This window comes from Danio rerio, chromosome 8, assembly GCF_052040795.2.
Source record: "Danio rerio strain M-AB ecotype USA chromosome 8, GRCz13ab, whole genome shotgun sequence".
Taxonomy (NCBI): Eukaryota; Metazoa; Chordata; class Actinopteri; order Cypriniformes; family Danionidae; genus Danio; species Danio rerio.
Window position 1 is genome coordinate 62,042,501 of NC_141028.1, and position 12,500 is coordinate 62,055,000.

A 12,500-nucleotide genomic window follows, 5' to 3' on the forward strand; every position below is an offset into this window, starting at 1 on the left:
GCCGTGTCTGGAGGCTCTGAGAGCGGGCAGTTCCTCTGGGTGGGGCCGCTGAACTCCTCTTCTCCCCCGGAGCTGCTGCTGGAGCTGCAGGGTCTGCGGGTGTCCGGCCTGCCGCTGTACGCGCTGCTGGAGCTGCTGGAGACGTGCGGGGACCCGCTGCGCATCCGCACCGCCACCGGCCGTGAGTGACCCAGCTCAGAGACTTCTTTATAGATTATTCTGCAGTCTTGTGCTGCTCTTTAAAACCTGCTTGAGTTACTCTGCTGTCATATTAAAGCACATGTAAACTATCCTCTCTAATGCGCATGCGTTGGGTTTACTCAGAATTGGGTCAATAGAGGTAAAGTGTGTTTAATATGGGCACACTCGGTCATTCAGCAGTCTCTATATTGTTCAGCATGTTACTCTGAATATTGGATGGGAATGAGCATGCCAGCATGACTTGTACACAACATTAACACTGTCTAATTGACTGTGATCAATGCTGGACTGTGATAGTTATCGGCTGCTAATCTGATTTCCCTATTTAGAATTAGCAAAGAAAACTTTCCTGACAGGATATTATTAAGGTCATTGCAGAACAGTGGGGTTTTTCTTTTACTAGTCAAGTAATCTGCCGAAGTGGAATATTGTAGTCAAAGTGAAACATGAGTATTCTGCTGGCCTGAAATAAAACACAGACAGCTGAATATGCTGAACACTTCAATCTGCTTTAATATTGATGACTTCAGCATATCTGACCTCAGCTCCCGCTTCTTCACCTTCATTTGAGTCTTTTATCAATAATGAATTGTGAATTGTCATATATTTGATTAATTGTTGAACACTTGTGTGAATGCAGTGTGTCCACTGTCATCAGTGTGTGTTTATAATCATCTCGACTGCTGTTAGTGTCTGATGATGATGATGATGATGATGATGATGAAGATGAAGGCATTTGTTTGGGAGGTTGAATCAAAGCATAACCCAGGAGCTTAATACAAGCAAGACACTAACCCTAGATCCACCTGTCCCAGTATAAGCTTTATGTGTGTGTGTGTGTGTGTGTGTGTGTGTGTGTGTTAGCAGTCAGTTCTGTTCCTCTTCTCCAGTGTATTCAGTTCTCCGTGTGTCCAGCAGGGGGCGCAGGTCTCTCTCTGACCCTCACCTGAGCTGAGATCAGTCTTCACTGTAGTGTACACTCAGACTCTGAACTCACCTCAGCTTTACTGGCACTTTAATCTCAGCTGCAGCTCCAGCAGACAGTGGCATGCGCCTGCAGACATGTACTGTGTGCCATGCTGAGTCTGGCTTGAGCTCATGGTGCAGACTGAAGTCGATTCTGATTGGTCAGATCTGCTTACACCTGAGCTCCCCGTCAGTGTTACTGTTGCTTGGCAACCGCTTCCCTCTCAGGCCTGCATCACTCAGCAAACCCTGGAGTCAACACCTCGGCTCAGCATCTCTGCTGCAGTGTGTGTGATCAGATTCAGCAGCGGTGTTGTGGTACAGCCCATTGTGTTGAGCACAGGGGTCTGAAAACACCTGCTGGAGGATCGAGCTTTCATTACTGTAACAGAGAAACAGACACTGGAGGAGTGTGTTCAGCACTGATGCGCTGCTGTGCTGTCTGTGTGTTGTTGTAGTACTGAGTGTGTGCAGGAGGGGGCAGCAGATACAGCTCAACTCACACTGAACTTAGCTTGACCAACACACACACACACACACACACACACACACACACACACACACACACACACACACACACACACACACACACACACACACACACTCATATACTGCTTAACATTGATGATGATGATGATGATGATGATGTGTGTGTGTGTGTGTGTGTGTGTGTGTGTGTGTGTCTTCAGGAGGCAGGATGAAGAAGGGCTTGAGGTATTACCTGAGTCTGCGCTTCCAGAAACACTCAACAGATCATCAACTGCAGGAGACCATCAGAGACAACCTGTACAGATACAGCACACCCTGTGAGAGACACACACACACACGCACGCGCACACACACACACACACACACACACACACACACACGCACGCACGCACACACACACACACACACACACACACACACACACACACACACACGCACACGAGCACACACACACACACACACACACACGCACACGCACGTGCGTGCACAAGCGCACACACACACATACACACACACACACACACACTGTAAATCATGTTATTAGCATGTCAGCTAGAGTGTTGTCATGTGTGACGCGTGTATTAGCATGACCACTAGCCTGTTGTCATATGTATTGTGTGTTTCTAGCATGACCGCTAGTGTGTTGTCGTGTATGACGTGTGTATTAGCTTGACCGCTAGCTTGTTGTCATGTAAGATGTGTTTATTAGCTTGACCGTTAGTGTGTTGTCATGTATGAGGTGTATTAGCTTGACTGCTAGTGTGTTGTCGTGTATGAGGTGTGTATTAGCTTGACCGCTAGTGTGTTGTCGTGTATGAGGTGTGTATTAGCTTGACTGTTAGTGTGTTGTCGTGTATGACGTGTGTATTAGCTTGACCGCTAGTGTGTTGTTGTGTATGATGTGTGTATTAGCTTGACCGCTACTGTGTTGTCGTGTATGAGGTGTGTATTAGCTTGACCGCTAGTGTGTTGTCGTGTATGAGGTGTGTATTAGCTTGACTGTTAGTGTGTTGTCATGTATGACGTGTATTAGCTTGACTGTTAGTGTGTTGTCATGTATGACGTGTATTAGCTTGACCGCTAGTGTGTTGTCGTGTATGACGTGTGTATTAGCTTGACCGCTACTGTGTTGTCGTGTATGAGGTGTGTATTAGCTTGACCGCTAGTGTGTTGTCGTGTATGAGGTGTGTATTAGCTTAACTGTTAGTGTGTTGTCATGTATGACGTGTATTAGCTTGACTGTTAGTGTGTTGTCATGTATGACGTGTATTAGCTTGACCGCTAGTGTGTTGTCGTGTATGACGTGTGTATTAGCTTGACCGCTAGTGTGTTGTCGTGTATGACGTGTGTATTAGCTTGACTGTTAGTGTGTTGTCGTGTATGACGTGTATTAGCTTGACCGCTAGTGTGTTGTCGTGTATGACGTGTGTATTAGCTTGACCGCTAGTGTGTTGTCGTGTATGACGTGTGTATTAGCATGACCGCTAGTGTGTTGTCGTGTATGACGTGTGTATTAGCTTGACTGTTAGTGTGTTGTCATGTATGACGTGTATTAGCTTGACCGCTAGTGTGTTGTCGTGTATGACGTGTGTATTAGCTTGACCGCTAGTGTGTTGTCGTATATGACGTGTGTATTAGCATGACCGCTAGCGTGTTGTCGTGTATGACGTGTGTATTAGCTTAACCGCTAGTGTGTTGTCGTGTATGACGTGTGTATTAGCTTGACCGCTAGTGTGTTGTCGTGTATGACGTGTGTATTAGCATGACCGCTAGTGTGTTGTCGTGTATGACGTGTGTATTAGCTTGACTGTTAGTGTGTTGTCATGTATGACGTGTATTAGCTTGACCGCTAGTGTGTTGTCGTGTATGACGTGTGTATTAGCTTGACCGCTAGTGTGTTGTCGTATATGACGTGTGTATTAGCATGACCGCTAGCGTGTTGTCGTGTATGACGTGTGTATTAGCTTAACCGCTAGTGTGTTGTCGTGTATGACGTGTGTATGAGCTTGACCGCTAGTGTGTTGTCGTGTATGAGGTGTATTAGCTTGACTGCTAGTGTGTGTAGCGTGTTGTCTGATAGTCATGTGTCTCCGACTGTTGCTCTGCTCTGCTGTGTGTCTCTGCTGTGGGTCATGTGACAGTAAATCCTGTATCCGGCCCGAGCGCTGCGCTGAGGATTATGATGATGCTCTGCTGCTGATGCTGGACTCTGTCCACTGCTGGATCTCTCAGACTCACAGAGGAGTCAGTCACCGCACGCCTGCGTCACACAGCCGGCCCGCTACAGCTGCGAGTCTTCATCTTCATCATCATCATCATGACTCCTCCCCCCAGCAGCCATCAGCGTGCAGCGTTACGGCAGATGTGTTACCCTGAGCGGAGCTCCTCACGGCAGCAGCATATGTGTGTGTTCATCTGCTGTGTGTGTGTGTGTGTGTGTGTGTGTGTTTATTAATCAGCTGACCCCTGATTATTAAAGGGACTAAGCTGAAGGAAAATGAACGAGTGAATGAGTTATTATTACAGCACTGGCTCATGTGTGTATTACTGTAGCTGTTGTGTTACCATAGCAACTGTAGTATCACCACAACAAATCAATTTCTGTATCTGTTGCGTTACCATAGCAACTGTAGAATCACCACAGCAGATCGGTTACTGTAGTTGTTGTGTTGCCATAGCAACTGTAGAATCACCACAGCAGATCGGTTACTGTAGCTGTTGCGTTACCATAGCAACTGTAGTATCACCCCAACAAATCAATTTCTGTAGTTGTTGTGTTACTATAGCAACTGTAGAATCACCACAGCAGATCGGTTACTGTAGTTGTTGTGTTGCCATAGCAACTGTAGAATCACCACAGCGGATCGGTTACTGTAGTTGTGTTGTTCTAGCTGTAACAGCAGACTGTAGACTGTATAAGTGTATTACTCTGCTAGTTCAGGTGCTTTACTGTAGTGTGGTCCAGCTTCACTGTAATGTCTGCAGTTGGTCTCTTCAGGAAGTGTCTCTGTCTCTCTGTTCGCTCAGTCCTTTATTTGAGCTCTGCTGTAGTTCTTCAGACAATCGCTCCAGTCCACACAAGTAAAGGAATAATGAACCGGCCACTTCTGGATTTCTGCTGCTCTGATTGGTGGCCTGTTTCTTGCTGTGTCCTGTGATTGGTGGACAGATCTGTGGGTCGTCTCTGATTGGCTGTGGGTGTTTGAATCTGCTCTTTGTCTGTGTTTGAATGAGTTTGTGCATTAGCAGTCTGCAGTTCTCCACCGCCGCTCCTGCTGGAGCTCCAACTGTTGCGTCTTTCTCAAACATGACTAGATTCCTCACATCACTGAAGCTGAAACGGTTCAGGAGAGCTTTCATTCAGTCATTTGTTTTTATTTTCATTATATCAGAACAAAAGTGTCAGTATAGACTCGACATTATACATATTTAATTAATAAACAATCAAATATATGCAAATTTAGCTATCATGGCGTGGCACGAGCTCATATTCCAGTGGACCATCTAAAACTGTAGAAGTGTTCATGATCCAGTTATAACTCTACAGGGAGTCTGAGTTCAGTAAAGGCTGCTGGAGTCTGCCTCTCTCCAGCTGGATTTGCATTGGTGAAGCTCTGGATCGGCCGTTTGGCTGATTTGCACACAGTGAGCAAATAGTTGAACAAACACACTGTAACGAGCCAGAAAACACAGTACAGTGTGTGTGTGTGTGTGTGTGTGCTGTGTTTGTCTGTTCATCATGATCTCAGCAGATCCACACTACACACAGCAGAAGTCCCTGCGTTTACATTTGAGCAGCAGATGAGCAGTAATGAGCGCTTCAGACCTCTCGACCGCTCATGAACACACTCTGAGCCTGAACACAGGGCTGGATTATCCCACCAACACACAGCGCTTACAGCAGATCAAGTACCGGTGTTCACCAGCAGGAGGCGGCCGCTGCAGGTGTACAGACTCCACCATCCATAGTCTAGAGCAGGGATGGAAGAACTCAGTCCTAGAGAGTTTTGCTTCAACACCGATTACACACACCTGAACATGATAATCAGTGTGATTGACCAGGGATGGAGATAAACTTTGGAGGACACCAGCTCTACAGGACTGAGATTGCCCATCCCTGTTCTAGAAGAAGATGATGATGAAGAGGGTGATGATGAAGAGGGTGATGGTGTTGTAATAAATATAATAAAAAAATAATAACACAATAATAATAATATAATATGATAACAATATAATAACAATAATAATAATAATAATAATAATAAAAATAAAATATAATAATAATAAAGCCATATTAAAGTAATTATAAAATAATAATAATAATAATAATAATAATAATAATAATAATAACATAATAATAACAACATAATAATATAATAATAATAAAGCAATATTAAAGTAATTATAAAATAATATAATAGTAATAATAATATAATATTAATAATATAATAATAATATAAAATATAGCTGCAAGCAGCAATTAAGGGGCCAAGCACTATTGGCCATAAGGTGGCGCTGCTCCAGACGTTTTTGAGTACTTTCAGGGCATGGGGTTGAAGATGCATACCACGTTTTGTAATGATATGTGAATGTGTTGGTAAAATATAGCTTTTTTGGCCAAAAATCGAAATGGGCGACGCCCAAAATGGCTGACCTGTGAAAATCAGACATCATTCGACTCGAAATGCTCTGCCGGATGTAATGAGACCAGATTTATGAGTCTCGGACGAAAGGTTGAGACGTTATAAGCCAAAAAAGCAAGTTTTTTGTATATCCGGACCACTAGGGGGCAGTGCGCTGAAACTCCGCTTATAACCTCAGACCCTAGTTGTCATAACACACACCAAGTTTGGTGTGAATCGGTGAAAGCGTTACGGAGAAATAGCCTTAAGTGCATTTTCGCAAGTTCTACGTTAAATTTGATCGCAAGTTAAACGAAAACGGTTGGTCAAATCAACTTGAATTCCATAACTTTTGGTTGGCATGGTCTGTAGATCATGTGATTAAATTTTGGTGAAAATCGGAGAAACGGCCTAGGACGAGTTCGATCAAATAGGTTTTTCGAAAAATTTAAAATAGCGCGAAAAAATTCATGACGGAAAATGACGTCATAGGGTGGGTTTGAATCGGACTGAGCCAAGGAATCAGAGGAAAAAAGAATTTTGATTGTAGCCCATTCGGTTCAAAAGTTATGATGATAAACATATGTGAAAGTTTGGACAAGTGGTGGCGCTAGAGAGTTTGATTTTGAGACTTCATAATTGGCCTGATTAATGTTAATACTGGCCTCTATCATTGTGCCAAATTATACAACTTTCCCGCATACGCCTATATGGGCTGCCATTCAAATCCGGCGGAAGAAACGGAAGAAGAAGAAGAATAATAATAATAATAATAATAAATATAGCTGCAAGCAGCAATTAAGGGGCCAAGCACTATTGGCCATAAGGTGGCGCTGCTCCAGACGTTTTTGAGTACTTCCAGGGCATGGGGTTGAAGATGCATACCATGTTTTGTAATGGTATGTGAATGTGTTGGTAAAATATAGCATTTTTTGCCAAAAATCGAAATGGGCGACGCCCAAAATGGCTGACCTGTGAAAATCAGACATCATTCGACTCGGCATGCTCTGCCGGATGTAATGAGACCAGTTTCATGAGTTTCGGACGAAAGGTTGAGACGTTATAAGCCAAAAAGCAAATTTTTAGTATCTCCGGACCACTAGGGGGCAGTGCGCCGAAACTCCGCAATTAACCTTAGACCCTAGTTGTCATAACACACACCAAGTTTGGTGTGAATCGGTGAATGCATTACAGAGATATCGCCTCAAGTCCATTTTCGCAAGTTCTACATAAAATTCGTTCGTAAGTTAAACGAAAACGGTTGGTCTAATCAACTTGAATTCCATAACTTTTGGTTGGCATGGTCTGTAGATCATGTGATTCAATTTTGGTAAAAATCGGAGACACGGCCTAGGACGAGTTTGATCAAATAGGTTTTTCGAAAAATTTAAAATAGCGCGAAAAAAGTCATGACGGAAAATGACGTCATAGGGTGGGTTTGAATCGGACTGAGCCAAGGAATCAGAGGAAAAAAGAATTTTGATTGTAGCCCATTCGGTTCAAAAGTTATGATGATAAACATACGTGAAAGTTTGGACAAGTGGTGGCGCTAGAGAGTTTGATTTTGAGACTTCATATTTGGCCTGATTAATGTTAATACTGACCTCTATCATTGTGCCAAATTATACAACTTTCCCGCATACGCCTATATGGGCTGCCATTCAAATCCGGCGGAAGAAACGGAAGAAGAAGAAGAAGAAGAAGAATAATAATAATAATAGAAGAAGAAGAAGAATAATAATAATAATAATAATAATAATAATAATAAGAACACTAACGAAAGCAATAGGTGCCTACGCACCTACGGTGCTTGGCCCCTAATAATAAGAACACTAACGAAAGCAATAGGTGCCTACGCACCTACGGTGCTTGGCCCCTAATAATAATAATAATAACAACAACATAATAATATAATGTACAGGTGTGTGTGTGTCTCAGTTGTAGAGGTGTACAGGTGTGTGTGTCTCAGTTGTAGAGGTATACAGGTGTGTGTGTTCTTCAGTTGTAGAGGTGTACAGGTGTGTGTGTCTCAGTTGTAGAGGTGTACAGGTGTGTGTGTCTCAGTTGTAGAGGTGTACAGGTGTGTGTGTGTTCTTCAGTTGTAGAGGTGTACAGGTGTGTGTGTCCAGTTGTAGAGGTGTACAGGTGTGTGTGTCTCAGTTGTAGAGGTGTACAGGTGTGTGTGTCTCAGTTGTAGAGGTGTACAGGTGTGTGTGTGTGTCTCAGTTGTAGAGGTGTACAGGTGTGTGTGTCTCAGTTGTAGAGGTGTACAGGTGTGTGTGTGTGTGTCTCAGTTGTAGAGGTGTACAGGTGTGTGTGTGTCTCAGTTGTAGAGGTGTACAGGTGTGTGTGTCTCAGTTGTAGAGGTGTACAGGTGTGTGTTCCTCAGTTGTAGAGGTGTACAGGTGTGTGTGTGTCTCAGTTGTAGAGGTGTACAGGTGTGTGTGTGTCTCAGTTGTAGAGGTGTACAGGTGTGTGTGTGTCTCAGTTGTAGAGGTGTACAGGTGTGTGTGTGTCTCAGTTGTAGAGGTGTACAGGTGTGTGTGTGTCTCAGTTGTAGAGGTGTACAGGTGTGTGTGTGTCTCAGTTGTAGAGGTGTACAGGTGTGTGTGTGTCTCAGTTGTAGAGGTGTACAGGTGTGTGTGTGTCTCAGTTGTAGAGGTGTACAGGTGTGTGTGTGTCTCAGTTGTAGAGGTGTACAGGTGTGTGTGTGTCTCAGTTGTAGAGGTGTACAGGTGTGTGTGTGTCTCAGTTGTAGAGGTGTACAGGTGTGTGTGTGTGTCTCAGTTGTAGAGGTGCGAGTGGTCTGAGGGGTCAGAGTGAGGACTGAGGGGTCGAGGGGTCAGGCTGGTCTTCAGTCTTCAGAACGCTGGACAGACTCAGCTGGAGTGATGTGGACTGAGACTCTGAATGCGTCTGGAGATGGAGGAGACTCATTATTGTAGACTAGAGTCAGCCCGACTGTTTTGTTTTGCCTTTTATTTGTCCAGAAGGAAGTGCATCACACATTGCCATACATTCAGAACAGCAGCGTGCGGTGTGTACAACAGCTTAATCGAGATGTGTGTGTGGCCGGCTCCACTCACTGAAGGAGGCACATCAGCAGAGTTTGGCTCCTGCATCTACTGGCCCTTTAAGAGCTGCTGGTTTGTGATCTGGGCCGCATGGATGCACTCGCCCATCATGCAGCAGGATGGAGAACAAGATGGAGTCGCACAGCAACATCTGAGAAACACACACACACACACACACACTCATACACACGTAGAGAGCTGTGTGTGGATGGACAGGCCGGTGGAGTCCAGCGGTTTAGCATATGTAAAGAATAAAGCACAATAGGCTGATGGGGTGGGGGAGGACTCTCATGTAGCGCACGGACTGAATGCAGACGCTGTCCCAGAATCAGGGAGCTCCTGCCTGTGCTCATCTTCAGGGCTCCATCTCAGCCTGCTCAAAATGGCCAACAATCCCAGCAGCCGACAGCAGCGCACTCACACATGCAGCTGTACTCAGTGTCCTGAAGCTCTGCTGTTGGGTAGTCGCTGCAGGTCTCCTTGATGGCAGTTGTGAGAGCAGTTTACCCAAAATACAGGCAGTGTGTGAGTGATCCGCGTGCGGGTGCGGGAAACACTGTTTTGCACACATCAGAAGGCATGGCAGGAATGAAGACGAGCCCTCCACGGCTCAGTGTTGCAGAGCTCGAGGATGCCTTTGTCCTCTTTTGTTGTGTTTATTGTGTGTGAAGGAGCGTGGAGCGTCCCCAACCCCCCGCAGCCCAAGCCCAAGCCGGAGCCGCTAACAGGTGCTGCTCCTCCAGAGGTTCCCTACAGATGGCTATTGTTATGGTGTGCAGTAAACGCCGAGCCGTAACCCAGAAAGCCCAACTCTCCCTCTACCTCTCTCTCTCTCTCTCCCCCCTTCCTCTCTCTTTACCTCTCTTCCCCTCCCTCTCTCTCTCTCCCGCTCTCTCCCCTTCCTCTCTCTCTCCCCCTCCCTCTCTCCCGTTCTCTATACCTCTCTTCCCCTCCCTCTCTCTCTCTCTCTACCCCTCCCCCTCTCTCTCTCTCTCTCTCCGCCCCCCCCCTCCGCTTGTCCGTTCTGCTCTCCCAGCTGCTGTTTCCTGCTAGAGTCTGGTTATCCCTGATCCCGCTCAGCAGCTCAGCCCCTCCCCCTCCCCATCTGATCTGCTCTGCACCTCCTGCTCTCCTCACTCGTCAATCCTCCGCCGTTCTGTTCTCCGCCGCCGGTTCTCTTTCATGGGCTGTGCTGTGTTGCAGCTGCTGCTTCTGTGTCTCCCGCTCAGCTCCTCCGCAGAGCTCGGACACTTCTCTCCATTGACACAAAGGAAGGATTAGCGGCTGACGGTGCACGGCCGTGTGCAGTTGCTGGACGCGCCGCACTCCTGACATCCAGGCAAGTGGGTTTATTTTCTGCCGTGTGCCGTTGCTGATCTGGCACAGATTTGTGGCCAATGCCCGCTCGGCTTAGCTAACATCAAAAGCTGCGGCGCTCTATCCTGAGCGCTCATCTCTCCAGGATCAGCTTAGAGTAGGTTAATGGTGTGCTAATGGCTGTGCTAGTTTAGCCAGGGCTGTGTTGATGTTTTGAAATGGCTGTCCTGCTCCATCTCCATCTGTGGCGGTGCGTCGCGGCTCCGGCTGTTTTGAATATACAAAGGTGAAGGTGAGGCGTCGTGAGCGCACGGCTGATTGATGAAGCAGATGCGCTCTGGATGGAGGAAAAGCCATTTTGGTCTGTCAGAGTAGCGCTGCTGCTGCTGCTGCTCGATGTTTAGCTGCACCTGCGCTGGCTGAGGATAACTGTGCTAGCGGCCCGTAAATCCAGCCTTTATCTGCCAACATTGCGGCTCGGTCTGTGAGGCGGACTCCATTTGATGCGTGTGAGTGGTGATGTTGTTTTCACACTGCAGATATTCCTGCTAGAATAAAGCTGTCAGATGGATCATTAGAAGAATCCTATTGGTGGAGCTTTCGATAGATCAGCTAACGCTGCTGCTGCTGTTTTCATTTGACTTCATCAACAGAGTTTGACATGTCAGTCCAGTAAAGGCTCTGCTCGTCAGTCAATTCAGTGTTTATCAGTCATTATAGTGGCCATGTGAGATCAAATCCCTCTGATTATTCTCTTCACAATAGTGTGATTACCAGATTTCCAGGACATCACAGATACACCAGAGGAGGCCTCGAGTCGTCCTCATTTCACTGAAATCTCCTGGTGTGAAATGTGTGTTCAACAGCCTATAAAGCGTAATGGTCTCTGCGCTGTGACCCGAGCACTGAAGCCGACAGGTTTCTGCCCCGGTCCTGCACCATCTGCTCTGGCCAACAGGGGGAGCCGCTCTCCTGAGCCCATCCAGCGTTTGTAGTCTTCTGCTAGTTTTTGCACATCTTTTGCCACAGATTATTGATGGTTGTCTGTTTGAGCACAGCGCTGCCTACAACACTGTACAGCTGATACAGATATCTTCAGTCCTGGAGGGCCGGATCCAGCAGAGTTTAGCTCCAACCCTAATCAAACACACCTGATCCAGCAAATCAAGCTCTTACTGGGCTTGGTAATGTCTGTGCAGGTGTATTGAGGCAAGCTGGAGCCAAACTCTGCAGGGCCCACTGGGAGCGAGTTAGGGCAACCCTGTGCTAGTTCATCACAATGTGGCAGCTAGCTTAGCCTTGGTTCAGGTTTTGGTTCAACACAGTTCATGAAGTAAAGATACCGTTTCTGTAAGGATGATGAGTTCGGGTTTGTTAGCCAAACATAGCTACAGGAGTGCTAGTGAAGCGGGATGGGATATAGTTCTGCTTCATCTATGCTTTACTGTGAATGTTGACAAAGAAGTGGAAGACAAACATGGTTGACGGCGGTGTGGTGAGCAGGAGGTTCTTCTCTGAGCGGGTACTGTATTGTTGATCCTGGAGGGCCGGTGTCCCGCAGAGTTGAGCTCCAACACACCTGAACCAGCTAATCAAGCTCTTCTACACTAGAAACCTCCAGACAGGTGTGTTGAAGCAGGTTGGAGCCAAACTCTGGGACAGCGGCCCTCCAGGATGAGTTTGGGATCCCTGTTATTGAGGATTTCTGCATGACTGTAGCAGATCTCTGTGATCTATGATATGTCTTGCATCATTTAAAGCACAGGTCTCAAACTCAGCTCCTGGAGGGCCGCAGCTCTGCACAGTTCTGCTCCAATCCTAATGAAACCCA

At 46.3% G+C, this 12,500-nt stretch overlaps 2 protein-coding genes across 17 annotated transcripts in view; one reads left to right on the forward strand and one right to left on the reverse strand.

The window, feature by feature from the left end:
* The window catches only part of ift122 (intraflagellar transport 122 homolog (Chlamydomonas)), a 24,606-nt gene extending 24,322 nt beyond the window's left edge, over positions 1-284 (reverse strand). The window contains exon 1 of one of the 2 annotated variants that reach the window (NM_001441975.1): positions 1-284. This exon is cut by the window's left edge and continues 56 nt beyond it. The gene's annotated coding sequence lies outside the window, so the exon portion shown is untranslated. The other variant, XM_087263020.1, reaches the window with a different exon arrangement.
* magi1a (membrane associated guanylate kinase, WW and PDZ domain containing 1a) overlaps positions 1-12,500 on the forward strand; it is a 44,433-nt gene that overhangs the window by 70 nt on the left and 31,863 nt on the right. For 11 of the 15 annotated variants that reach the window (XR_015498658.1, XM_087265695.1, XM_087265697.1 and 8 more), the window contains exons 1-2: positions 1-181; positions 1,857-1,973. The exon at positions 1-181 is cut by the window's left edge and continues 70 nt beyond it. Coding sequence is in view for 10 of the 15 variants with exons in the window: in XM_087265695.1 (XP_087121821.1) it covers positions 1-181; positions 1,857-1,973 (298 nt within the window). In the remaining 5 variants the exon portion in view is untranslated. Of the gene's footprint in view, positions 182-1,856; positions 1,974-10,487; positions 10,692-12,500 lie in introns of those variants that run through there. The other 4 variants (XM_087265700.1, XM_087265701.1, XM_087265702.1 and 1 more) reach the window with 1 other exon arrangement.